We start from the raw sequence: 25,937 nt of genomic DNA, 5'->3' as shown, positions 1-25,937 counted from the left end.
AATATAGTTGCTGAGTTTCACATAAAAAGACAAGGAAATATTCCACCTAATTTTTGCCTAGACATATAATTAGGGACATTTATATTTATCATGTATAAAAAGGTTGAGGCCACCATAGCGCAGGTGTTGGCATGTCTGCCTTTGACGCTGAACGCCTGGGTTCGACATTTGTGAGGTGCTATGCCATGTAAAAACTTCGCCCTAAAGATTAAGTTGGGTATCCCTTTCGTGCTCTTCAACATGTGGGTAAGGCTTACAACTAACATTTTTAAAGAACATGCGATATTAAGCCAAAAATTTCAACTTTTTTCCCTCCACAAGCTATGTCGGGAACTTCCGATATTTTTAATGGGGTTTAGTACGATGATCTGAGAGAATAAGAGCAATAAACTTATATTTTTATCATATATAAATTAGTTCTAAAATGTGATAGGAACTTATTACATATCCAACAAAAGGATAAATATTTTGCCCAATACAAGGGACTATCCGACCCCACAAATCTAATAAAAGCGGCTGACAATTTGGCCCTCGTTCAAACACTCAACAAATTTTTAATCTCAACACTTGTTAAAATGAACTAAATGTGGCCAATATTGAACTTCACATAGGACTAAAGAATTATATCGAGTTATCGAAAAAATCCAAATTTTACAGGAGTCGGTTTTTTTCATTGAATAACTTTTAATATATTCATGATTGGATAACAAAGTTTGGCATAAAAACATATTTACAAAAACTAAAAAAAAAAATTTTAATATTTGCTATATAACGGGCTTTTATGTCGCTTATACCATTTTTCCGCGGGCACACTGGAAAGCTCAACAAAATGGCGGTTACATCATAATATAACACTAAAGTACATGTCGAATTTTTGATCTGATTTTCTTGAAACTTAGAACAAATGACTTTTGTGGTCTAGAGAAAAAACATACTGATCTTCACGAAATTAACATGCAAAATTGTCTTATGACTCTTGAGACTACTGGTGAATTTTAGAACAATCGGTTCAGATTTAGATATAGCTCTCATATATATGTGCCGACAAATATTCACTTCTAGAGCCTTTGAAAAAGAATTTATCAAGCGACTTTCATAAAATTTTGCACAATGTCTTCTTCTATGACTCCTACTATGTGTATGTCATTTAATCGAAATCGGTTCAAATTGACATATAGCTCCCATGTATATGTTTTTCCGATTTAAGCTATAATTGCAATTATGTGGTCATTTGTCCACCGATCCTCACAAAATTTGGCTCCTATGATTTATTTGTGACACTTGATATTTTTACTTAATTTAATAGAAATCGGTCACATTTAAATACAGCACCCATTTATAACCCCTTTTATTTAACTCTCGGTTGCGGCAAAAGGTAAAGTTTTATTTAATTTATAATTGCAATGCTTCATATTAAATTTGTTTTTCTTCAAAACAGCTTAGCGCTTGAGAGCGTGGGAGTGGAAGACAGGTGGAACTAAATGGGTTGTATAATAAAAATGTGTTCGGCAATTAGATCTCTCTGAAGAGTTCGGAAATATCGATTCTTTTCAATAATGAGCCTTTCAGTTTGAATGCTTTAAGTTTATATTTTACATGTGACCGAATACAATGTAATACCAAATTCGTAGCTGTTAAGAAATTGTTGAAGTCATAAAGAGAACATATAATTCTTAAGCGCTATATGGAGGTCAACATTGATCATTTTTAGTTCATTTTAACTAGTGTTGGGGTTCAAAATTTGTTGAGTGTAGTGCATTAAGTAAAAATTTTTAAAAAATGTGTCGTCACCGATGATATGGTTTTACACATGTTTAATGTAGTTCTTGCTTATTCCAAAGAAATTCGTTTAAGAAAAATTACTAGCTCCCCCTGCGTTCTAGCCTATATCTTCTCATACTCATTATAAGTAAGTTTTATTTGTACAAAGCTAATTCTCTAATTCTTTACGAAATTTTCACTAAACGTGAGAAAATATCATAAACTAATGTGTATTATGTAATGGACTCACATTTACGATAAATATTTTTCTGAGTGTAGTAAGGTCATAATATAATAAAATGAAGTTTATTAACAATAGATTTTTAAATTTGAATCATCAGACCTTCTGAAGTGGATATTTTCCATAAGAGTCTCAATCATTATTATAAGCCATTATTGTGGTCCATTGTCTCGTCGTTGGGGTATAACTAGCACCATTCGACCATAATCGCACGCCCCAACACTGTAATCGAATGTCAACGTCACTAAAGTAGACAGTCTGTTGAGCCTTGTCGGAAGGCTGGATAAGAGTGAAATCGTTGTTCAAGTACACGCTGACAATGACAACTATCAGGATATTATGATTGCCTACGAAGACGATGACAATGGTTTTGCCTGCCCTGGCACTCACTCAAGCCAAAAAATAGCACTTCACTTCATAAAGTACTACTCATCATTATCGCCATCGTCCTATTGAACAAATACGTACTTTGCTGATGATGATTATGACTTTGCTGGCGATGGATTTTAAGATTGGACAGACTTTTTGAAATGCGAATAACCAACCCTTCATTCTGCCAAGCATTTCAGATACCATAAAATCGTCAGCAAAATTTGGCCATCCACGTATCTTTCCAATCTCTTGTCTTTTTGTATGGCTAAAACATTGAATATATTTATAGTCAATGGAGACTTCCTCACGTTTTAGACACCATTTGCTCAAAAGCGGTGATTTCAGAGTTAGCTAATAGGATAATGATTATTTATTTCTGTTGTTTTTAACGGAGATGTTTGTTGAAAGTGGAATTTTATCATAAAAATATTTGAGTTTATATCATTTCATAGTTAGAAAAAAAATGTTATGTTTATACTTAACTCGAGTTTGATGAATATATGTTAAGGTTAATGAATCGTTTGATATTTATTAATATACATAAGCTAGGGAACTGTATTGCAATTTTTGTTGTACTAAAGAACAAAGTAGAGATACTGATCATCGGCGCAGCAATAGTAAGAAAGTTTAGCGTCGATAGCTTTGTAATTGTATTTTGTTTTATTTTATTCGCCAATGAATTCTGAATGAAAGTTACTGTACAAAGAAGTGATGGATTATAGGTTGGAACGGCATTTAAGAACAAATTTCTTGCCGAATTATGTATGATTATGCTCCCTTCTCACTTCCATTAATTCTATGCTGAAATCAACTGATTTTGATGCAAAAACCAGACATTCGAACAAATCGGTGCCAATTTTATACTAACATTTTCTTTTTGGCAAACGTATATCACACGAACAGTTTCCAAATCAGGTGTAATGTAGTCGTCGTAAGGATCCCAAATTGGGATGAAAGGTCGACTTTTCGACTTTTATCAAAAAATAACAACAGTCGATTTTTCGACTTTTCGACTTATTTTGGCAAAAAGTCAACTTTCAACTTAATCAAAAGTGGACTTTTGCAAAAAGATGACGTTTCGACTTTTTGTCAAAAATTTACAAAATTTTCTAAATAAAATACTTCCATTGCCAACATGTTTTTTTTTTAACTTTTGCCATCAAGACAGAATAATAATATCAAAAGCACCCCGCTAACTTAAACCCAATATAGCTTATTGCAAAACTTCCACATTCCCGTTTATTTTCCCCTTTTTTGTATGTGAATTAATGCTTGAAATGGTCTTTATATGTAGGTGACTTTTAACAAGTGTTACTCTGAATGTTAAACCCAGGGAGAACATCACATTTTTTGCTTCCTCTATAACACCCCAAAAGAAATTAATTATATTCTATCCGATTTAATGTATGCGGCATAATCAAAGACCATTTCTCAAAAATGTAGAATTTTGCAAATTTTGTTGTTGTCGTCACCATTAAACATGAAAGCAGACCGTCTTTAGTCTAGACTTTGCTAAATTTGGTGTAAAAAGCTATTTTTGAAATGTAGTCGTATACGGGAGCAACTATAAAATATTGTCCAATAAAATATTGGACGAATGTCCATGGATTGGAATATTGTTTTACCATACCAATGCCATTTGCCATTTTAGACAAATTGGAACAAAAATGTGGGCTACAGAGCAAAAAACCGAAAATTGTGGTTACGTTATTATATGGACATTAAAAACCTTTTTTAAGAACTGAAGATTTGAAATGTGCTTTACCCGGACATTGAAAAGATATAGTCCTATACAGCCCATCCTTGCACATAAAGAAAATTGCAAATTTGCCCATGTACATTTCACTAAGGAACAGGGGCAAACTTCTCACATAGCAATGAGAGCTGCCCGATTCACGTTTTAAGCCCGATGATAAGGGACCTCCTTTTTGTAGCCGAGTCCAAATCGTGTGCCGCAGTGCGACACTTTTTTGGGGTGGAGCTTTTACATGGCTACCATACCTTCAGATAACAAAAAATAATGAAAAAATTCTGTGAAGACACTCATTGATAGCGTCTTTAAAGAGTTGGATCGTGACAATATGATAAGGCGAAGACCATCTTTATAATTCTCATTTTATTTCTCTTTCGAGACGAGCTTTTTATGATCGAAGTCTTTTGCAATAAAAAAGTAAAGCCAGAAAATACCACATCTTGGTGAAAATCTCATCGGATACTTTTAGGTGTGAAGGCTTCAAGGCCGTACGTTGGTATGTAGTACTTATATCGAATTCATTGCGAAAACGCCTCTATGATGTACGTACCACACTACCAAGTTCAATACCCTGTCTGCTTTTTGTTCTTTTCCCAATGCATGTGTTTGAGTGTGTAGTGGCAAATTTTTGTTTAATCAACTACACTACTCCTATGGTATGCACATGTTTCTGTGCATCTTTCGGAAGTTGTGTCAAAGGCCTCGCACGCCAGACAACGGCAGCACCTCTCGCTGTTGCTCCAAGTGTCCAGTTCGAATCCCGCAGAATTTCACTTTTCAAGTTTTTTTTGCCTTTCAAGTAGCCCCCACGTTTATCCTATCCCACATTCTACCCATAAACGTGTGACAAAGAGCCAGTTTACTTTTTATAACATATTGGTAGATTTCTTTTTTGTATTACTTACAGCACCATTTTATCTATAAACTATGAAAAAATCATGATAATATGTTTATGCGTTCCGATATTACAGCTCCTCAAAGTTACGCGTCATTTTTCAAAAAAAAATACTTAAAATTTTTTTTTTTCGTTTTTACCTCAAATAAAGAATTCATGTTTGGAGTCTTTCCGCGCAATGTCTTTATTGCAGTAGTCCTCTGAAATACCTTTCCAAATATGTATAATACTTGTATAGAAGATGTTATGTTCTACACTTAATTAATTTGCGAAAACGTGATGTCCGATTATTGTTTAAGTTCAATGATAAGAGGCATATTTATTGCCATGTCCGAACGGCTTGCGGCAGTCCGTCACCTCTTTGGGGGCAAGTTTATGCATTGCATAGTACCTCAGCATTAGCAGGGAATAAGCACCGCTGATGTTCTCGTCAGGCGTTCAGCGTCATAGACGAACATGCTAACGTCTGCGCTACGGTGGCCTCCGCAAATAGCTAACCTCAGGAGAGAAATTCCTCCGGAGGAGTCTAAAAATCATGTAGACTAACCTCGTATTATGTGATTTGCGAACACATTTGTAATCCGATTTTTAACTCATAAACAGATTCAGATTGCTTATAAAATTTACAATAATTTTGCTGCATCTTGTTTTGAAATCTGATTCTTCATGCGTTTTTTTTTTCAAATACTCGTAGAATTGAACCTTTCCAACAATGTAAAAAATGTTTCATTCGGTACACAAATAGTTCCACAATTTCAGAAATCCCGACGATGCCTTGAGTAACATTTTCAAAAAAAATTGTTGTAAGTCCAATAACTCATAAACCATTAGAGATATACTAAACGATTCAGCATGTCTTTTGTAGAATCTTACGAGCTCTATGTTTAAAAAGAAAATCAAGCCGATCGGCCCATAAATGACAGTTTGGCAAGCAATTAAAAGTTTGACATGCCCAAGGTGATAAAATTTCAAGCCCCATGGATCTGGACCAACGAGGGTCCCTAAATTTTGCATACTTATTGTAAATCACCGCAATATGGACTATGTAAAGTTTCGTGTACACATCTCTATCCCTTCAAAAGTTCCAGAATTATTTTTCAAGATTTTTCGATTTGGCAACACTGAGCAGCGTTTATTTCAGTAAAGCGTGCTGTTTGCGCAGTGTTATCACAAAAAAAAAGTGGAAGAGATATATTTGCTAACAATTGTAATTTATTTAAAAGACAATGAACTAAGAATCCTTCATTTATAATGTCGGCCCAAGTTGAATAATGTCTCTTGCACGCTGCTAATGAACGTTAAATTTCCACTCAGTGAAAAACATAGTACCACAAATGAAAATGTTTCACAGATTTTATTTCACCATGTTTTATATGCAGTTCAACTGTAAAAACTGAACTGACGAAGAAAATACGAACACATTCCGTAGACGTGATACTAAGATCTATGAGCAAACTGGTAGCGACATGTCGAATGCAAATGTTATTAAATGCTCACGAATTGGGCCACAAACATTTATGCTTCAATCAGCGTTGCCATTTTGGGCTTTTTCTACCAAATGTTGTAGGATTTACCTTTAATTTTAAGGCTTTGGTAGGATGGACGGCTCATTTCGCCTAGCGAAATTGTATTTTTATGCCCACAACCATAAGATGGTGTGTGTATTGTATTTAGTGATTCCGTTTGCAACACATTGAAATATCCGATTCTATAGAATACCTATATTCTTGATCGTCGTGAAATTCTAAGAGTCCTCGTGTTCGCCGTCCGTCTGTGTGTCCCTCTGTTCTTATCAAGCCACAGCCTTCGAAAATTCTGATATGGATCTGAAATTTGGCAGCAATCCATATATTTTCCCTACGCAGGTTAAGTTTTTGAATACTATATATGTGTGGCTATATAGCTACCATACAGATCTGCAGTATCTACCGCATTTAATAACGATTTCTCTGAAATTTGGATCAATGTGTTGCAGTATGGTCCCTGACGTCCAAACAGAACTTGGACCATATTTAGTTATACCTGTTAAGTGTCTTATAAACTGATTAAGGGTCTTAAGCTCATAATAGGCGTATTTATTGCCCCATTTTGAACAATGATTTGTAATATGCCCACACATATACAGACCGAATATGGTTAATGTCGGGCTACATTTAATTATAGCTGCGTTATAAACCGATCTGCTGATTTGAGGGTTTGAGCCCGTAGAAGGCACATTTTTTTACCCGATTTTTATACCCTCCACCATAGGATGGGGGGTATATTGATTTCGTCATTCTGTTTGTAACTACTCGAAATATTCGTCTGAGACCTCATAAAGTATATCTATTCTTGATCGTCGCGCCATTTTATGTCGGTCTATCCATGTCCGTTCGTCTGTCCGTCCGTCTGTCTGTCGAAAGCACGCTAACTTTCGAAACCGATCTGGGGTCTTGACTTCTTGAGCCTCTAAAGGGCGCAATTCTTATCCGATTTGAATGAATTTTTGCACGTAGTATTTTGTTATGATATCCAATGACTGTGCCAAGTATGTTTCAAATCGGTTCATAACCTGATATAGCTCTCATATAAACAGATCTGGGAACTTGACTTCTTGTTTTATCTAATATTTGATAAAGGGAGTTGCATTAGGGGTCTCGATGCCTGTGCCAAGTATGGTCAAGTTCGGATTACATTTGAACATATATGGCATATAGACTCCAGATTTAAGTTCTTGAACCTATAGAAGGTGATTTTTTTACCCGATTTCGCAGAAATTTGGAACATTGCTTTATATTAGATCCTAATAAGGCTATTGGGCCCATAAAAGCCTCCGTTATAACCCGAAATTGACAATCTTTAGAATAGTGAGTAGTTTTGGTCCCCTCAACCTCCTCACCCGATAGAGAATAATATCCCGGAAAAAAAATTTATAGTTAACAAAATTTAGATAAAATGTGTGTATCTAAAGTTCGGCGCGGTAAGCTTAATTCGCTTTTGTTTGTTTTTCTTTCGAGACGAGCTCAATGATCGGAGACTTTTCTTTGCAAATGGAAAAGGAAAGCCAGAGCTCGCAACACACTCCAACCATTATGGGACGCGTTTCATAATTTGGTTAAGAATTACTCATCAGCCATATTAGGTGTGAAGTCTTTAAGGGCCGTACTTTGGTATGTTGTACTCGTACCGAATTTTATTGCGAAAACGCCTCTATGATACCGTCTATAAGCTATACTTTACCCAATGCATGTGTTTTCGTGTTATGGCAGATTTTTTGTCTACAGAATTACGCTACTACCATGGTATGCACATGATTCTATGCACCTGTGTTGGAATTTGTATTGATGGCTTCGAACGCCAGACAACGGCAATGGCTCTCGCTTTTGCTCCGTGTGCCCAGGTTCGAATCCCGGTCGGGCTCCGCCCAATTTTTTAATTTTTCAAGTGTTTTGCCTGTTAGTGCGAAGATCATTAAATTTTACAATTTTTGTTTGTTTCTCTTTCGAGATGAGCTCAATGATCGGACATCTTTCTTTGCAATTGGAAAAGGAAAGCGTTTTGTTGTTTTATATTATTTTTATGTACCATTACAAGAATATTGTGTGTATTTTGTTTTAGTTTGCAATTTTGATCGTCTGGGAGCTCATTTGGTGGTTTTTTTTTAAAAATTTTGGTCGGAATTTGTTTTTGTAGTGGCAACGCTGACTTCAATATAAAGGGTGATTTTTTTGAGGTTAGGATTTTCATGCATTAGTATTTGACAGATCACGTGGGATTTCAGACATGGTGTCAAAGAGAAAGATGCTCAGTATGCTTTGACATTTCATCATGAATAGACTTACTAACGAGCAACGCTTGCAAATCATTGAATTTTATTACCAAAATCAGTGTTCGGTTCGAAATGTGTTCATTCACCGTAACGTTGCGTCCAACAGCATCTTTGAAAAAATACGGTCCAATGATTCCACCAGCGTACAAACCACACCAAACAGTGCATTTTTCGGGATGCATGGGCAGTTCTTGAACGGCTTCTGGTTGCTCTTCACTCCAAATGCGGCAATTTTGCTTATTTACGTAGCCATTCAACCAGAAATGAGCCTCATCGCTGAACAAAATTTGTCAAAATTTGAACACATTTCGAACCGAACACTGATTTTGGTAATAAAATTCAATGATTTGCAAGCGTTGCTCGTTAGTAAGTCTATTCATGATGAAATGTCAAAGCATACTGAGCATCTTTCTCTTTGACACCATGTCTGAAATCCCACGTGATCTGTCAAATACTAATGCATGAAAATCCTAACCTCAAAAAAATCACCCTTTATATGCTGTTGTTGTGTGTCGTTGTATGACTTTGGTTTGCGTTATGTCGTCTAATAGAATGCGATATATTTCGAAATCAATTAATGGACAATTTTCATACGAATGAAGTGGCTGAATGAATGGTGCAGCGTTGACTATTTATTTTGATTTCTTGATCTTCTAGCTGACCATGAACGACCCACATATATACTTTGGACCACTTCAAAATTACAATACTGAATGTTCTTTTAAGTTCCCACGTGTCTTTCCTTCTTCGTTGCTATAACGATCCTTTATGCAAGTTTTTTCATTTTAATATTTGTGTTCTTGTTTTCGGAAATTCTTGGCATACAACGTTATATGCATAATAATGTTGCGACCTAAGAATAGTGATTTAAAACCTTTTATCAAAAGAACACCGAGCTGTTCCAAATGCATATGTGTTTCTGAATTAATGTTGTTGCATCAACTATAATGTGATGTGAAACTAACAGCGTTGTGTTTGTAAAATTAACGAAAAATTATTTGTGTTCTTTATCATTTCAAAACATTTTTTTAATTAACATAAATTCTAAGCTTAATTTAAATGATATGTAAAAGTTTGTATGTTTTTTAACTTTATAATGATTAAATTAAAGAAACAAAACAAATAATAATAACATTAAATTAACAAATATATTAACAAATAAGCCTAATGACAAGCACACAGACGCACAAACAAATGAATTATAAATAGGAAAATGTCCATGCTAAGTTTTTTGCACAGTAAAATATTTTCCATTTTTTTAAGCTCTCATTGTTTTTCCTTTCATTATAATTTCTAAGATTTAACTTAATTTATTTAGGCATTTTATTTTGTTGTATATCGAGAAAAAAAAGAAGCAAGCACTTAACAACCAACTAACATACTTTGTTGATCACTGTAATATCGAAAAATTCTTAATTTGAGATGTGTTCGTTTAATCGAAAACACCACAAAAAGTAATTTAAATTGACTTATGAGTGCAAAAACTTCTCCTATTATTACTTCAATGCTTTGTGTGAACGTAGTAGTAGTTGTTGTTGTTGTTGTTCTAGCAATGGTTTTTTGCATTTCACATTACGTTGTTGGAGCGCCTAATGGTATGCTCATGTTAAAACCTCTAATTGAGTTTGCCAGTGGTTTGTTGTCATAGTGCCTGCGCCTTTTTTCCACCAGCCTATCATCTATTACATTTTAACAGAGAAATATCCGTCCCCTGACTTTCATTCTATTTTGTATAAACCAGCCATTGTTATATGCTTACAGTATTGTTTTATGTTTTTGTAACTATCATACTTACATTGTGTTACGGCTAACCCAGCAAACTTTTATTTTAAAACACCTTTTTATGTAATTTCTCATTGAGTATTGTTTTTATTATCATATTTACTTGTTACGATTACAATAGAAAGGTTGTCACAAGTTCCATTCTAATCTTAGATTATAAGTCATAATTTAATTGAATTTACCATTAACAATTGCATTACATTTGAACATTCCACCAGCATTTACCGCCTACTCTTTCCTGTGCATTCCAGCGTTATTGTCACTTCTATGTTTGTTCTTAATGTTATAATTTATATACATACACACACCATATTTATACATGTACTATGCACAATCACTTCAATGTTATCAATTAATTCATTATTTTTATCGCTATAATCGCAAACGATTAAGACAAACTTTAATATTTGTTGAATAAAAAATAAATGTTCGTGGCATTTTTAATCACAACACACTGTCTTGTAAAATATTACCAACACCACACACACACCTTGGGTTCGGGTTGAAAATAATTATTGTAAAATAGGGTTAGGTTTTCATTATCTTTAAGCATCACGTGGAACACAATTCACTCTATGTACAAAAGTCATCCTAAATAAGGTTACACAGGCTCAACGAGTAATCCGCAAATGACACTAAAAGTACAATAAGCAACGAAATGATGGGTAATGAATATATTTTAAAACAAATCTGTATGTTTAATGAACGTTGTAATCAATCTCTTAATTCCAATGATACCGCCTTAATTAACCGTATTCCTAGGAAAATATGTTAAATGACTCACACATTTAGATCAAGCCTAATTAATTGAAGTTAGTAGCGTGTAGCCAGCTGAGTTCAATATTTTCAATTTGTTTACTTCCAATATCAAATATTGGCTAAAACGGTTGTGATTGTTTCCTAAACCAGTAAAGTCATTCCTTAATGTCACTAATCTACAAAGCAAAAGCATCATATGGATGAAAATACAGTTGAACCCCGATTACCCGGTTTGCTCGGGACCGAGCTTAAGGCGCTATTACACGCTATTTTGTATTCACATGTAATTGAAAATGTTTTTCAAAATTGTCAATTTACATACGATTCATCATTTTTGCTATCACACCTGTATGTTAATATCGTATGACATAACCTAAAATTTTGAGCGAAAGCTGATTTTTTACGCTATTTAAATGATAAAATTGTGAAAACAATTTAATTTGGGGCTGATTTCATTCGACTGACAACAAAAACAGATGATTTCTTTATGTTTTTGTCAGAAGGCATAGAGCACGCTCTAGTCCATGGCGAAACTATTTAAGGTGGTCTCATTTGTACAACAACCACAAATCATATGGTGCAATCCGCCATTTTGTCGACACACATAAACATGAGCAGAGAATATGCGGGAAAGAAGATAACAGCAAAGAGAGTGCAAACAAAAATCCGACATCTTAATACCGTCAAACCTGTCCGTCTGTTAACAGCTGTTCGCATAAGACCACGCGGCCACACATGGCTCTGTTATTTCTGAGCTACTATTGTTTTCAAAAATTCAAATAAAACTCTGTATACTGCTTGAGCTAATGCGAAGTTTCTGGGCCCTTCGTCAGATTCTTCGAAGTTCCCAATTACTCGTATTGTTCGCTTTTGTTTCGTTTTCTATAGCATAGAATGTGACATCATCGTCGCACTCCCTCTAATTTGAGAGGTCGTCTTTTCGATATCTTGGGACAGCAGGTTGTTCCAAACATTACGTTTAACTTGTTGTGTTACATTGTGGCAAGATATACCAGCTATCCCTAAAACTGTCTTGATATTCAGAGACTCAGATGAAATTATGTCTGCTTTCTGAAGCCAAAGTTTTTGGATCTCTTGGATCCATAACCTGAATTGGGCATGTGGGATTCGGTGGATGAAATATTAATGTAACTTTTTCAGATATCAAAACATTTACATCTGGTTGTGCTCTGATCTAGAAGCGAAAGCACTTTGCGCTCTTTATCGAAGCCAATGTTTTGTAGAATTTGTCTTACTTCTGGCTTTGAATCCATGGATGGTTTGAAATCCATAGATTCAATTCTAGAGCAGTGTTTTAAAATTATTTTCTACTTTTTTATTAAATCGCGTAAAGTTTGTTTGCCTACATCATATCTTTCTAATTACAGACGAACGGAGATGTGTTTTTACTGTTATCTTAAATCAGTTCTAATTGTTCCTGAATTGAAAGAACATCACGTTCTCTTCTTTTCACTTTTGTTGTTGGAAACATTTTCGAACATACATCTTGACCTGCCATTTTTCAATTACAGACTGACAGATAGAACTTGAACTCAAAAAGGGGAATCCCAGAATTTTACATCAATCATGTGTGTGGTGCACGGTTAATAGAGGGAGCATTATTAAAGCACGGATAATAGTGGTAAACCACGGTTAATAGAGGTCCAAACGCACAGGATGCCGGTTACCAGGGGTAACCGATTAATAGAAGCCCAGATAACCGACGTTCAACTGTAGCAAATTAAAACGTAGTTTTTTTTATTTTTTGTTACGGTATGCACAAATAAGGGATGTGTAATTGTTATGCATTATTATTTTTATTGTTAGGCTCACAGATGTCAAAATATAGTATACGTACCGTGCGGCTCTTTAAAATCTATAACATAAACAAAGAAAACTAAAAGAAGAGATAATTGTTAGCATACCATTGTTGTTGTTTTAGCAGAGTGTTGCACACTGAGGCGGCAGCCCTTGCCGTTGAAGGATTCCATCAGGTCAAACCGGTACGTAGGACAACTTTTAGGGCTTCGACTGTCAAAAAGTAGTAAACGTCATTTACTTACTTACTTAAATTGGCTATGACAGAAAATTTGTCCCATTAGCCGACCGTAGAATAGCGTTCTCAGAGACTTGATCTTCTGCGCTCCTTCTAAAATTTCTGACACCAAGTTTCGAGGTGTCTACCACCACTTGATCTCTCCATCGGCCTCTTGGTCGTCCGGGTTTGTGTGTACCACCGTGAACGCCTTCAAAACACTTCTTTGCTAGGTTACCAACGCAACCGTAGTACTTTCATGCATTTAACTATGCTATCGTCGTCATACAGCTCGTGTTTTATACGACACCTATATTATCCATTAACTTCCATGCTTTCGTAAGTACCCATGCTTCGGACCCATACACCAGCACGGGCAATATCAGTGTCTTGTATAGTGTATATATCGTCTTTCGAGAGGTGGCTTTGCTCCTCACTCGCTACTTGTTCAATCCAAAGTAGCCAATATTATTCTTCGTTTTATTGGTGTCATTTGTTTCGGTTACGGCGGTGCCGAGGTAGATAAGGTGGCTGACAATCTCAAAGTTGTATTTAGTTCCCAACTTTATTCATTTTCTTTATCTTCTCGGGCTTTGTGGGAGTTGCTTTCTTTCGATTTTCGTTGATTATTTTTCGATACCTTCAAAGGCTGCAATTGCGTCTGAAACCTCGTTTGGTATTGAAAGGTGCGGAGAGAAGCTTTCCACTATGACTGGGAAGCGTGTATCAGCAAACAAGGATACCAAACTTAGACATGGCTTGAAATACCTTAAAACTTATAGTGCAATCGAAAGCGGCTTTGTAGTCAACGAAAATATGGTAAGTGTTGATTTGTCCTTCTCGGGTCTTTCCCAGGCATTGGTACAGTGTAAATATCTGGTCTATGGAGGATTTACCAGGTCTATAGCCACACTGATAGGGCCCAAGTATTTCGTTATCTTGTATGCAATGAGGAGGATACCTATTTCTCTGTAGTTGGCACACACCATCTTGTCCCCTTTATTGTGTACGAGACATAGTTTGCTGAGGTTCCAATCATGGGGTATGCGTTCTTCTAGCCAAATTGCGCAAACAAGCTGATGCAACCCACCGGCTCCTGCTGCCTTATTGTTTTCAGCCGGGTTATTGCTACTTTGACTAGGTGGTACACATTCTGTACCATCATCAGGGATTGGTTCTGCGGTATACTCATGGCCTCCATCATCGGATACCAGCAGCTGGCAGAAGTGTTCTTTCCATATCCTCAGCACACTATCTGTGTCAGTTGCCTGTTGTAAGGTTTACACGCGATTATTCGTGACCCTTCAAATTAAATTAAGAAACGTATATGCGAAATATTCGAAGAATAAAACTTCAAAAATATCTCGTTTTGTTTAATTAGACATATTGTATAAATCGATTTATTCGGTCTTGTTCGATCAATTGTTGAACCGGAATTTTCAAACAAACGATTAATGTGCGTGAAGATAAAGTCCGAGTAAAACTAGCAGAGACACAAACTGCTTTGTTAACGGAGTGCGAGAGAGAGTAACAGAAGTGTTAACGGAGGTTCACTAAGGGGTTAGCAGAGCTCTATAAATACTTCAAAGAACCAAAAAACTACAGAAATTTATTAAATTTTTTAATACTTATCAATTTTTGCAAAGATTTATAAGAAGAAACAAAAACAATATACCAAAATTCGGAGTTTAATATCTAAGCTTTGAATCAAAAAGAGAAAAGTGACAAATTTATAAAAAAAAATATTCTGGACAGGATTATGGCAAGTGCTCTTTAAGGACAACTAGGAATTCTACAATGTACTTCCATACCTCGTTGGAAAGCCTACAACGCTTGCTTTCTAAAACATATTTTAAAGACGCTACTGTAAAGAAGCAGCCTGATCCATCCAATGGTATACATTTCGAAACGTGGCTGAGCTCTCTCGCATTTTTTGTTATTGCTCTACTAATGTGTACATGACTGGCATGATCTTTTGTTTCTAAATTTAAAAAACAAAAAAAGATCATAGAAAGTACACATTCAGTGGTGATTATAAATATCCACTGAGTCACACATTAACATAGTATTTTTTTTTCATCTAACATCCCCTTCGTAATTAAGCAGCAGTCATTGTTCTGAAATTGTAGAACTACTGTTGTAATAGCAGAACTACAAGCAAAATTAGCTACTAATATTCAGCAGACAGTGTTTGCTAGTTTTAGCAAATTTTTTTATGAGTGTGCGGTACATTCAGAAGTCAGAGAATGTAAGAACAATGTCGAGTGGGCAAATATTTGAACTACTCGTTGAAATACATTTCAACAGGTGGGCGGATACGAAATTTGGACTCCTTTAAGTCACCAGGTCCTGATGATGTTTCTTACTTTAATGACAGAACAGTTGATGATGTATCACCGATTGCATTACAAGCTGTGTCCGATAGAATGGCTCCTTGGCTTAGGGCGATATACTCTGCATGTATCAGCATGTCGCATACACCGAAACAGACCTTCACGACCGAGTCGCTTATATACAGTATTCTCTGCATTATTATCTTTGAAAGAAAAACGTGTAAACGCGTATGCTGATGACGTCCCACCACTCTTAAGGATATACTTCAGGACGCTCTACGTGGCACAGCAATGTGGTCTAGGTGTATATCCGTGTAAGACAGAAATAGTTGTTTAAGCAGAAGATAAAAGTTACATACAGTGGCACCTATACGTGGATGTTTTGCTGGACAGAAAATTTAATTTCGCATGAAACATTTTGATAAGGCCAAGAAAAGCAACTCTTGCCCTATACACCTGCAAGACAGCCATTGGCAGAACAGAAGATGTAATGGCATCACGAAAATAGGCTTAAAAATATCTTCTCAGGCAGCCATTAAATCCCCGGAGGACGTATTTTTAAATTCAAAAACCGCCTTCGACTGACGCAGATCTCTCAACGAGATGTCTGAACAGTTCAAAATTCACCTGTTCTGGTTGCTGTGTCGCAGAGATACACCACGAAATTGACGAGCTTGCGAGACTAGAAGCTTCCTTACACTTTCCAGCAGAAAACGGTAGCTTTTTTAACAAAAAGTTACTGCTGTCCCATTTTCAGCGGACTTTCTGTAGTTGTAGCAAACATTTTTGTTGAATTTGCAAAAAAATTCTCTGAGTGTGTTGTATTACAAACAAAAGCCGAACTTATATTATATATGATGAACACATGCATATTATTATGGCTTAATGTAAACAGGGCCTACCTCGAACTATAGCAAAATTGTTGTTTTTTTCTAATATTTTACTGAATTTGAAATTTTTTCGTTCTCTCATAAAAAAACCGAAAATCAAGTTAGGCCCTTTTTGTATTAAGCAATCAACATGTACGTTCGTCATTTATGACGAACAAAATCTGCGTGTAACAGGGTGGATCATGTTTCATAAAAAAATGGCTAATTACGGAGGCAGAAATCCTTATCAGTATAGAAATCCCATACAAAGGAAGAATATTCAAGTCGCTTCAAAGTAATTTATTCAAGGTAATAGAGTAACGGTGGGCTGACCAACAATCGAGGCGGGTTTAAAAAGTTGGTCTCACGCGAACAGCTGTTAACAGCCGGCCAGTTTTGATGTCAGATTTTTGTTTTCATTCTCTTTGTTGTTATCTTCTTTCTTTCACACCCAGAAAAATAAGTCTGCTGATATCAGCAAAGACTGTCTACTGATATTAAATTAAAAATTTAAAGTTTTCGAATAAATCCATTCGAAATTTTTTAATTTCTAAACAACAATTGAGGCATTTGTTAAATATTATTAAATAAGTAGTTATTTGCTTGTATTATGCTGATATTTAAATTCAATTAAAAATTAGATAACTGTAGAAAATTGGACAAACATTTGCATTATTTAGGACATTTTTGAGCTATTTTTATCTTTCTAAAACTTAAAAACAGCGGAAAATGTTTGCTGTTGTAGAAACAAATTACTGCTGTTCCATTTTCAGCAGACTTTCTGCAGTTACAGCAAATATTTTTGCTGTTTTCACTAACAAATTTCTATGAGTGCATATTCTCTGCTCATGTACACACACACACATTTCTTTGTTTGTGTTGACATACCTTCGATCAGCTTAATGACGCCTTGCACCATATGTATTTTGGTTGTTGTACAAATGATACCACCTTTAATTGTTTCGCCATGACCAACAATGAAAAATACCATAATTCCAAATGTCATGTTCATATGTGTAACCTGAAAATGAGAAATTATAAGGCAACATTTCAAGATTCACAATTAGAAGTTTAGGGCACTTGCGAAAGCTTAAAGTGGATAGGCGCTATGAACGCCATAAAGGATGTCAAATGTCTTTCGTTCTCGCTTCCTTTCTTTGAAAAGAAGCACATTGTTTTGTTTGTTTGAAAAAGTACAGTCAACAGAATAAAGAATCAAAGCGATTAGTCAAATGCAAATTAAAACTTAAATATATAACATAAAACGTAAACAAACATCGAATGGGAGAATGTAAACAAAGAGCAAGTTGACATACGCAATACCGAGTACTGTCAAAAATTCAAAAAATTTTATGTCGGCTTGACGTTAGCTTAGCTTAACGTTATTAAGTGAATCCTTGAACCATTTAAAAATTCTATAAAACCAGCACAGTCTTAAGCGACCTTGTGCTGATTTTCTTTTCTAATTATTTGCAAATTGCAAACTTGACCTTGGAGCTATGAAACATCGAGTAGACTTTTCTCTTATCAACCAATAAATGCTGTCGGATTGAAATTTTAGCTAAATGATAAGGGATCTCCTTATGTAGTCTATTTTAGTCTGAATGTGTTGCTCGCTGGGCGAGTTTTTGAAAATTTAATTTGAAAAATCTCAACTGTTGTAATGGGATCAGAATATTCCACCCCAAAAAAAAACGAAATGAGTCAATGTGGACGTTTGTTGAAACCAGATTAAATGTAGGAAAACGTGTCCGCAAAACGATTGTGAACATAACTGGAATGTAAAATTCATTAAAAGCTATTTTCTACTTTCCGTTTTCGCTTCGTTTTTTAATCACAATTGCCTCCTTACATTTCCGAGGACACATTTACGAAGCATCTTTTGTCTATCGCTATGATCTGAACGTAGTATTATAATGGTCTGAAAACGACTCGATATTGTAGAGGAACAATGTTTTAGGGCAAAACGACTCGTTTGCAAAAAAACAAGTCATTCAAAGCATGGGAGCCCAAATAAAGGCCAGGTACAGGTGTGATAGCAAAAATGACAAATTTGACCAACATTTTCAATAACATGTGAATACAAAAAGTGACATGTCATAAGACATCTACATGCCGTGTAATAGCGCCTTAAATAAACACAACCCTGACTAATGTCAAAGAATAAAAATCAAATTTTTACCTAAAAATTTGTAAAATAAACCAAAATTTTACAGACACCATAATAGAACCTAAATCTTTACAATAAGCTACTATAAAATTTAAATTGAAGTGTGAAAAAAAAATTAAATTTGCAAAACATCTCAACTGGTGTGAACGGTTGAGAAACGGTTTGGGAAACAAAACCAGTGAAGCAAAACAAGTCGATAAAGACATAGCATAAAGTGAGTCGAGTCGTTTGCTCAAAAAAGCTTTGGTCTGAACACTGCATTTTTTTCACATAACAACACGCAGGGGATGTCCCCTATATATGCGGTGCATTGCGTTGGCAATTAGGAAAGTTAAAGGTTGAAGGGGGGAAAGAGGGATTAGTGTTTATTGATATTAGTCTTAAATTTCTGAACGTCAATGTCGGTGGCAAAGACATTAGCCGAGCGAAAAATTAATTACCTCGGTAATGCATGGTTCGGTCGACTGGCCAATCAATTACAAACGGGTGTGAGTTCCTGGCAAGTCTTTTTTTCCGGGTGAACATCCTAACGTCAGGGATAAGGAGACGAATATCCCTGGAACACACGCCAGGAAAATAACGATAGAGCAATACAACCTACCCACATTCCAACGATGTTCAAGAGAAGCAAAAGAGTTGGATACCCTACTGTCCCCAATCACCATCATCGCTCTCCGTTGAACCCGGTCAAGTAGCTCCAAGGATGATTTTGGAGCTTCTGCCCATATATGAGAGTTATATTCCATCCTCGGCCTGATGTAGCTAGTATAGATATTGAGAAGATCAGAAGATGTCAAATATTTCTTGCACTGCTTAAGAAAGCCCAAACACTTCAATGCTTCTTTCGACACTTCGAATACTTGTTTTGACCAGCGAACATCACATTGTATCTTCATGACCAGAACATCAAGAGTATCTGACTGTTCAATATCTATACCGATTGAAGTGGGTGAGTGAATCGCTTGTGAGACAAGAGACAGCACTGCGTCTTCTGTGCGTTAAAGTCTACTCTATTCATTCTACCCCACTTAGAAATGGCCAAAAAATCCTGGGAGAGCGTCTCATCTATAATTCGCCTCCTGTCCACAATTTCTTGAGGACTGGATCTATGGTCGAATGAATATGAATGGCACAGACTACTGTCATCGGCAAATGAGTAGACTGGATTCGAAGTCTGATCCAATAGATGGTCAATGAAAATAAGAAAAAGGGAAAGGACAGAGCCTTGTGGCACACCTGCGGTCAATGTATACTCATCTGATGAAACACAACTACAACAACTCGTAAAGTGCGATCTCTGAGAAAGCTCGATATAAATCGAACGAAGTTATTGCCGACTCCACAAGTTTGGCTCTGGATATTTCCAAGCTTTGATAAAAGTGCACCGTGCCAGATCCTATCAAATGCCTTGGAGATATCCAGAGCCACGACCTTACTCTCACCAAACTGGAGGATAGAGCGACTCCATAGTTAAGACAAAAATGCCATTAGGTCTCCCGTAGAGCAATTTCTGCGGAACCCATACTGTATGTCGCTAGGAAGGCCATTAACCATACTCTCCATAACTTTGGAGAGCGCGGAGCATATCACAATTAGGCGGTAATTTGCAGAGTTGTTCGTCCCATCTTTTTTGGGGATGGGCTGAACGTTCGCAATCTTCCAACGCGCCGGGAAAACTCCCGCACTGTAAGCAAGGTTGAAAAGGTTGCGTAGTGGACAAGCAAGCGTCGAAGAACACTTACAAAGGACAAGTGTTGATATACCGTTTATTAACGACGAGATCCTCAAGCGTTTCCTCAGCGATTGAGTCTATGTATCGGAACGAACAAGAAAACTCCACTCGCAAGTATATGGCTAAAACAACATATGAGGACGGTTCCAAAAAAAAAAATAGTTTTTCAGTTTAACCTTCGAAAACTCAAAGCCCAGCCGGTGGGATCTTTGATTTTCAAACATCAATAACTCAATGAATTTTTATCAAATCAAAAATCGATTTAAACTCAGTGGCTTGTTTTCTCTACAAGAATATTATATCTAAACGCTAACCTTGATTTTCCTTAACTATTTTGTTTAATATTTTTCCGATTTTATACGTTGTAGCGCAAACCCACCATTATTCCAGCATTAAAAGAAATAGTATTTTATAAAAAAGAAAACTGAACATAACTTGCGTCACGACCCATGAAATAATAAATCCAATATTGTAAAGAAAGAATTTGTAACGTTCCTTTGACCAACTCTGTCTTAGTAAAGAATTTGATTGTTTTGAGGCAGTTTCTTGCAAATTATACAGTTGACCCAACCGAATGGGTTTTGGTTTTGGACTTGCGAAGGTTAAAGGTGCCACTTTCAAAGAATTAACGCTCGGGTTGAATCTGCACATACCTTATAGGTAAATTCAACAGCCTCCAAACCTTTGGATATGGCCTTGTAAGAGCCAAGTGTTGGCCAGTGGTTGATGACTATTTTCAGAAGCTAAACAAATCTTACTCTTAACAGGATTACATTCTATTGTAGTCAGCACAAAGGTCGAAGTTTTTAAGACCATGAATATTTTGTGTTTTTTTTTTGTATATCCACCCTATTACATATCTGTAGCAACTGCATTCACCTTAATGGTTCCCATATGCAAAATGTTCGCGTATGTATGTTTGTTCATTATGCCGATCTGAATGAACTACACATTAAATCCTGCTGCCACTTCTAGGATATGTGACATAGTGCACATGTACATAATAATAGTAGCTTCAGTATAGTACATTGTATCATTGTATATTACCTTACATCATCGCTGCCAGTGAGCTAGCTCCCTATTTTGTTAGCTTTGGTTAACAAAAGAGAAAAGTAAGCCCAACAAGGATGTCAACAGGTAAGTTTATTAAAAATAACCTGCATTATACGGATGTTTATAGTTGTATGTGTGTCAAACTATAAAACATGCACACGCCTAGGAGTATATTAACCTTTTGTTTTGTGTGTGGCGTTGTGTTGTGAAAAATATGTACTCTCCCTGTAACAACAGCACCAAGGATGCTGAGGTCTTTCTCTAATGAATGCCACTTCTGCCAAAAGAAAGTAGACCGTAAAATCGAACTATTGGACCTTATAGATGTATGTACATATGTATGAATGTATGCGATTAATATGTATGTAAGTAATTTGTGTTAGGTGTATAGTTGAAGTAGAATTTTGTTTGTTTTGTTTTTTCAAACCGTTCTATTGAATATCCTATTCAATCTGAATCTCTTTATATAACACAGCACACCTATGATGAATGATTGTTTCAATTTACTAATTTTACCTTTAATACTAGTCTTAACCATATGTTTATATGTTAAATATTCATATATAGTGTAATTTGGTGTAAACGCAAACTATTGACTCGTATGTGGTTAAAGGGTTTTTTTAGTTTTGTCCTTACATGATGATATTTTTCAAATATTCTATCACAGAAACTTGTAATACTAATATCGTTCTTTTGATCAATCTGTCTCGCCCTTCGTTTAGGTTATCAACATTTATATAAGCATCCCGATGAAGTGGACTCAATGATGCAGCCTTACTATGAGACCCTCAGTCAAAGTCAGAATCCAGCGGCGTCGACATTCCAACGAAATACGCCTCTCTATTGGACTTTGCAAAATCGCCGGCCGGTTAAACCGCAGGCAACAACCAATGCTCTAAGTCGTGATGATTTGTATGCCACGCCCCTAAAACGATCCGAGAGATTGGCTCTGGCCCAGCAGCGTCAACAGCAAGCGAACGTCCAATCTCCAGTACAGGAAAATGCCTGTCAGATGTCTTCGCCCAGTGCGTTGCGCAATCGCAGCGGCTTTATGACATCAACGCCCATACGCCACTCAGATTCTAATTTGCCCGCGGATAATATACCCGCCAAACAGCGCCTCAAGAACTGGAACGACGATTCGCCCGAACGTTTGAACACATGTGCGGATCGCATTGGTCAGAGCAAAACCAGTCTTATGGACTTCAAACGTTTGCTGTTGGCCAAATCAGCTAAAACAAGCACAGTTCCCAAGAAGGTATCGGCCGTGGAGTTGTTGAAGAAGAATAGTCTTTCCCAACAACAGCAGCAGCAGCCGCAGTCTCCTGTTGTGTCTCCCCTTAAATCGTCTGGCTCCAATCCCATTAATATTGCCAACAGCAACACGGCCGTCTCCCAACTTAACTCTTCCATGAAACTTTTAGATTTAAGTGGTTCTCCCAAAACGTTTGCCAACCGACGTATGTTACGTCAGGGCCAATTTGGTTCGCCTTCCAAAAGCTTTGCACCCAAGGTCAAAAATGTCCGCTCAAATTCACTGCAACGAACCGACATAATGTCCACTACTATACCCGAAGCCAACAGCGAAGAGGACCATTCGAATAACTCCCTAAACAGTTCGAAAAACTCTGAGGAGGAAAATCTTATCGATCGCGATAGTTTCAACATAAAACGCAATATATTTCTTCAGTCAGAGGAAAATAATTTCATGCGCAGCGAATTGAGATCAAGTTTTGGCCGTGCTACCAATAACGCCAAGGGCGAATCAAAGCTACCCATCATTAGCAAGGTGGAGCCCATAGTGAAACCACTTAGCGGTTCCACAACTGCTGGCCTCTCCAGCCTGTCCTCCATGATGGCCAATGTTAATGTGGCCACCAACAGCGAAAGCGTTATGAGTGCGGCCACAGTAGCAGCTTCCTTGGCTAATATGCCAGCTCTAGAGACCGCTTTGTAAACCCAGAAATCCTATCACGCCACAATTATAGAAGGAATACCAGAATCAATGCATTTATATATTGGATATAATAAAAGATATTCTTATTACCAAGCGAAACAATCAACTCATAACAAAGGGGTATTTACAATATTTAGTTATGTAGTTAGTTAGCTAGCTTACCTCCCAAGTTGTGTTCGAATCAAATCCGTAGGAAAACAAATTAACGAAATGCAACTCTGTGTTCTTTTCTGAAATTAAAAAAAAAAAACAAAATAAAAAATTAAAAATTAAAAGCCCCCATTTTGTTTACACACTCCTTTAATCTGTACATTTTCTTTTAATTTATAAACAAATATAAAATCCATATTTATATATACATACACCCATATATTTCGAATTATGAGCAGCTATTTATTGAAATTGTGTAGCCTTAAGATTTTTTTTTTAATAATTTACGATCCGTTAGCCTTTGTACAAATCTTATGTATTGTTTAGCTATAATCCTCCAAGTTGCACAACTAAAATTTGTTCGATAATTCTTATCTGTCATAAATTATTCTAAATTATTTCGACATTGGCATATCGATCCTACATTTACCTACATATACACATCCCTAAATACCTAGCATATAATTTTAAATTATAATAAGGAGTTTTCTCTAATTTTCCGTTTGCAATAATGTTCTTTCTATCTAGTTTATCATATTTATTTTCTTGAATTTTTTTCTGTATATCTAAGCATATTTTCTGATTTATTTGTTTAACATGCCAGCCATTCGATATAGCCACCACATACATGTGGTTAAAATTTGTTGTTTCCAGCAATTATATTTAACTATTACCAATTCATTTTGTATTTAGTTTGTAAACCCAAAACAATAAGCAAGCATACATACAATAAACAAACAAACAAATCGATAAGTAAATAAACGCATTAAAAAGTTGCAAATAAAACGCCTTGTAAAGGCCTGGTTATGCTCTCGTAAATGTAGTCTAAATGTAGAACAAAGGTATCGTATATGTAAAGAGGCAGTTATGCTATTACCAAATGTAACATTTGACATTTCAAAGAAAACAATTTGTTCTAACGGGAAAAAGATTGGAAGGGGAGAGAGATCTGATGTCGACGAACTTCAGGCATAACTCAAGGGCAGTTCGGAGAAGACGGCCCTCCATGCAGTGATGCGAGATGTTGAAACGTCTCTCCGACTGAGAGGGCATTTCACAACGAGGAGATGGGTCGACAGTCAAACGCCCTGAGCCGCACGAGGAGACAGAATACGGCCAAGTTTCCCTTCTGGACACTATGGATGGGGTGGGCAGACTGAGGGGGGTTTCAGAAGACAGGGACGGGATTGAGACTATACTGCGACACACACAACATTTCCGATGTCCGGTGCTATGTGTCTTAACAGTAAACGCAAAGAAATTGTGGGAAGGGATTTACAGTTTTCGAAATCAGGTTATTAAAAGACGCCAATAGATCGCCTTGCCACATCGAGTATCACAGACACTCAGTATTTAAGCAAGTGCCGTTGCCACCCGGCCTCTCACGGAGACTCTCCCTTCGATAGCGCTGATTGTCAGCGGCTTCAATTGCAGCTACTCCGTATATAAAGCCTTTCAGTAATCGCAACCTGTGGACTCGACCGGTAGCTCTCAGCTGAGCTTCTCGTAATGACAATGAACATCAAACAAATTGGAGCTCAGAGTTTCAACTGATGTGGTGCTTATAATCATCGCGTGCCGTGTCGAAATCAGCATGTGTATATGGCGGCCCTCAAAGCCGTGGGCTCTAGTACAGTGTGGTCAAAGTGCGTGGAGGAGTGTGTGGAATCCCTGAATAGACCTTAGTTTCACGACATTGTGATAACATGGATTATTGGATACGACAGCGCCGTATTGGCGCTTACCCCTACTCTCTTCTTGTAATTTTTTGTTATCACATGTCTCAATTTTTTTTCACAACATTTACTTTTCACAACAGGTCAGACTGACCAACTTTTCGTGGTGAGCTAACCAATTAGTTAGCATGTCCGCCTATGTCGCTGAACTCCTGGGTTCGAATCCTGGCGAGACCATCAAAAAAAATAAATGTTCAGCGGTGGTTTTCCCCTCCTATTGCTGGCAACATTTGTGAGGTACTATGCCATGTAAAACTTCTCTCTAAAGAGGTGTCGCACTGCAGCAAGCCGTTCGGACTCGGCTATAAAAAGGAGGCCCCTTATCATTGAGCTTAAAATTGAATCGGACTGCACTGATTGATACGTGACAAGTTTGCCCCTGTTCCTTAGTGGAATGTTCATGGGCAAAATTTAAATTTGCAAATTGTAGTAAATTCCACAGAGAAATATAATAGGAGAACAGCAGTTTTCTAAACATTCATTTTTGGTTATGAAATGTCTTCAAACTTTAAATTTTATCACCTGACACGA

The 25,937-nt window shown here is 36.5% G+C and overlaps 1 protein-coding gene across 1 annotated transcript in view; it reads left to right on the top strand.

Moving 5' to 3' along the window:
* LOC106090035 (serine-rich adhesin for platelets) overlaps positions 1-24,456 on the top strand; it is a 267,366-nt gene extending 242,910 nt beyond the window's left edge. Inside the window, exon 6 of the mRNA XM_013256080.2 lies at positions 22,286-24,456. Coding sequence (XP_013111534.2) covers positions 22,286-23,520 — 1,235 coding nt within the window. The 3' untranslated portion in view covers positions 23,521-24,456. The remainder of the gene's footprint in view (positions 1-22,285) is intronic.
* Positions 24,457-25,937: the final 1,481 nt, after the last annotated feature.

Source organism: Stomoxys calcitrans, chromosome 2 (assembly GCF_963082655.1).
Source record: "Stomoxys calcitrans chromosome 2, idStoCalc2.1, whole genome shotgun sequence".
NCBI lineage: Eukaryota > Metazoa > Arthropoda > Insecta > Diptera > Muscidae > Stomoxys > Stomoxys calcitrans.
Note: the sequence above shows the minus strand (reverse complement) of the source record. Positions and strands in the feature narration are given on the sequence as shown.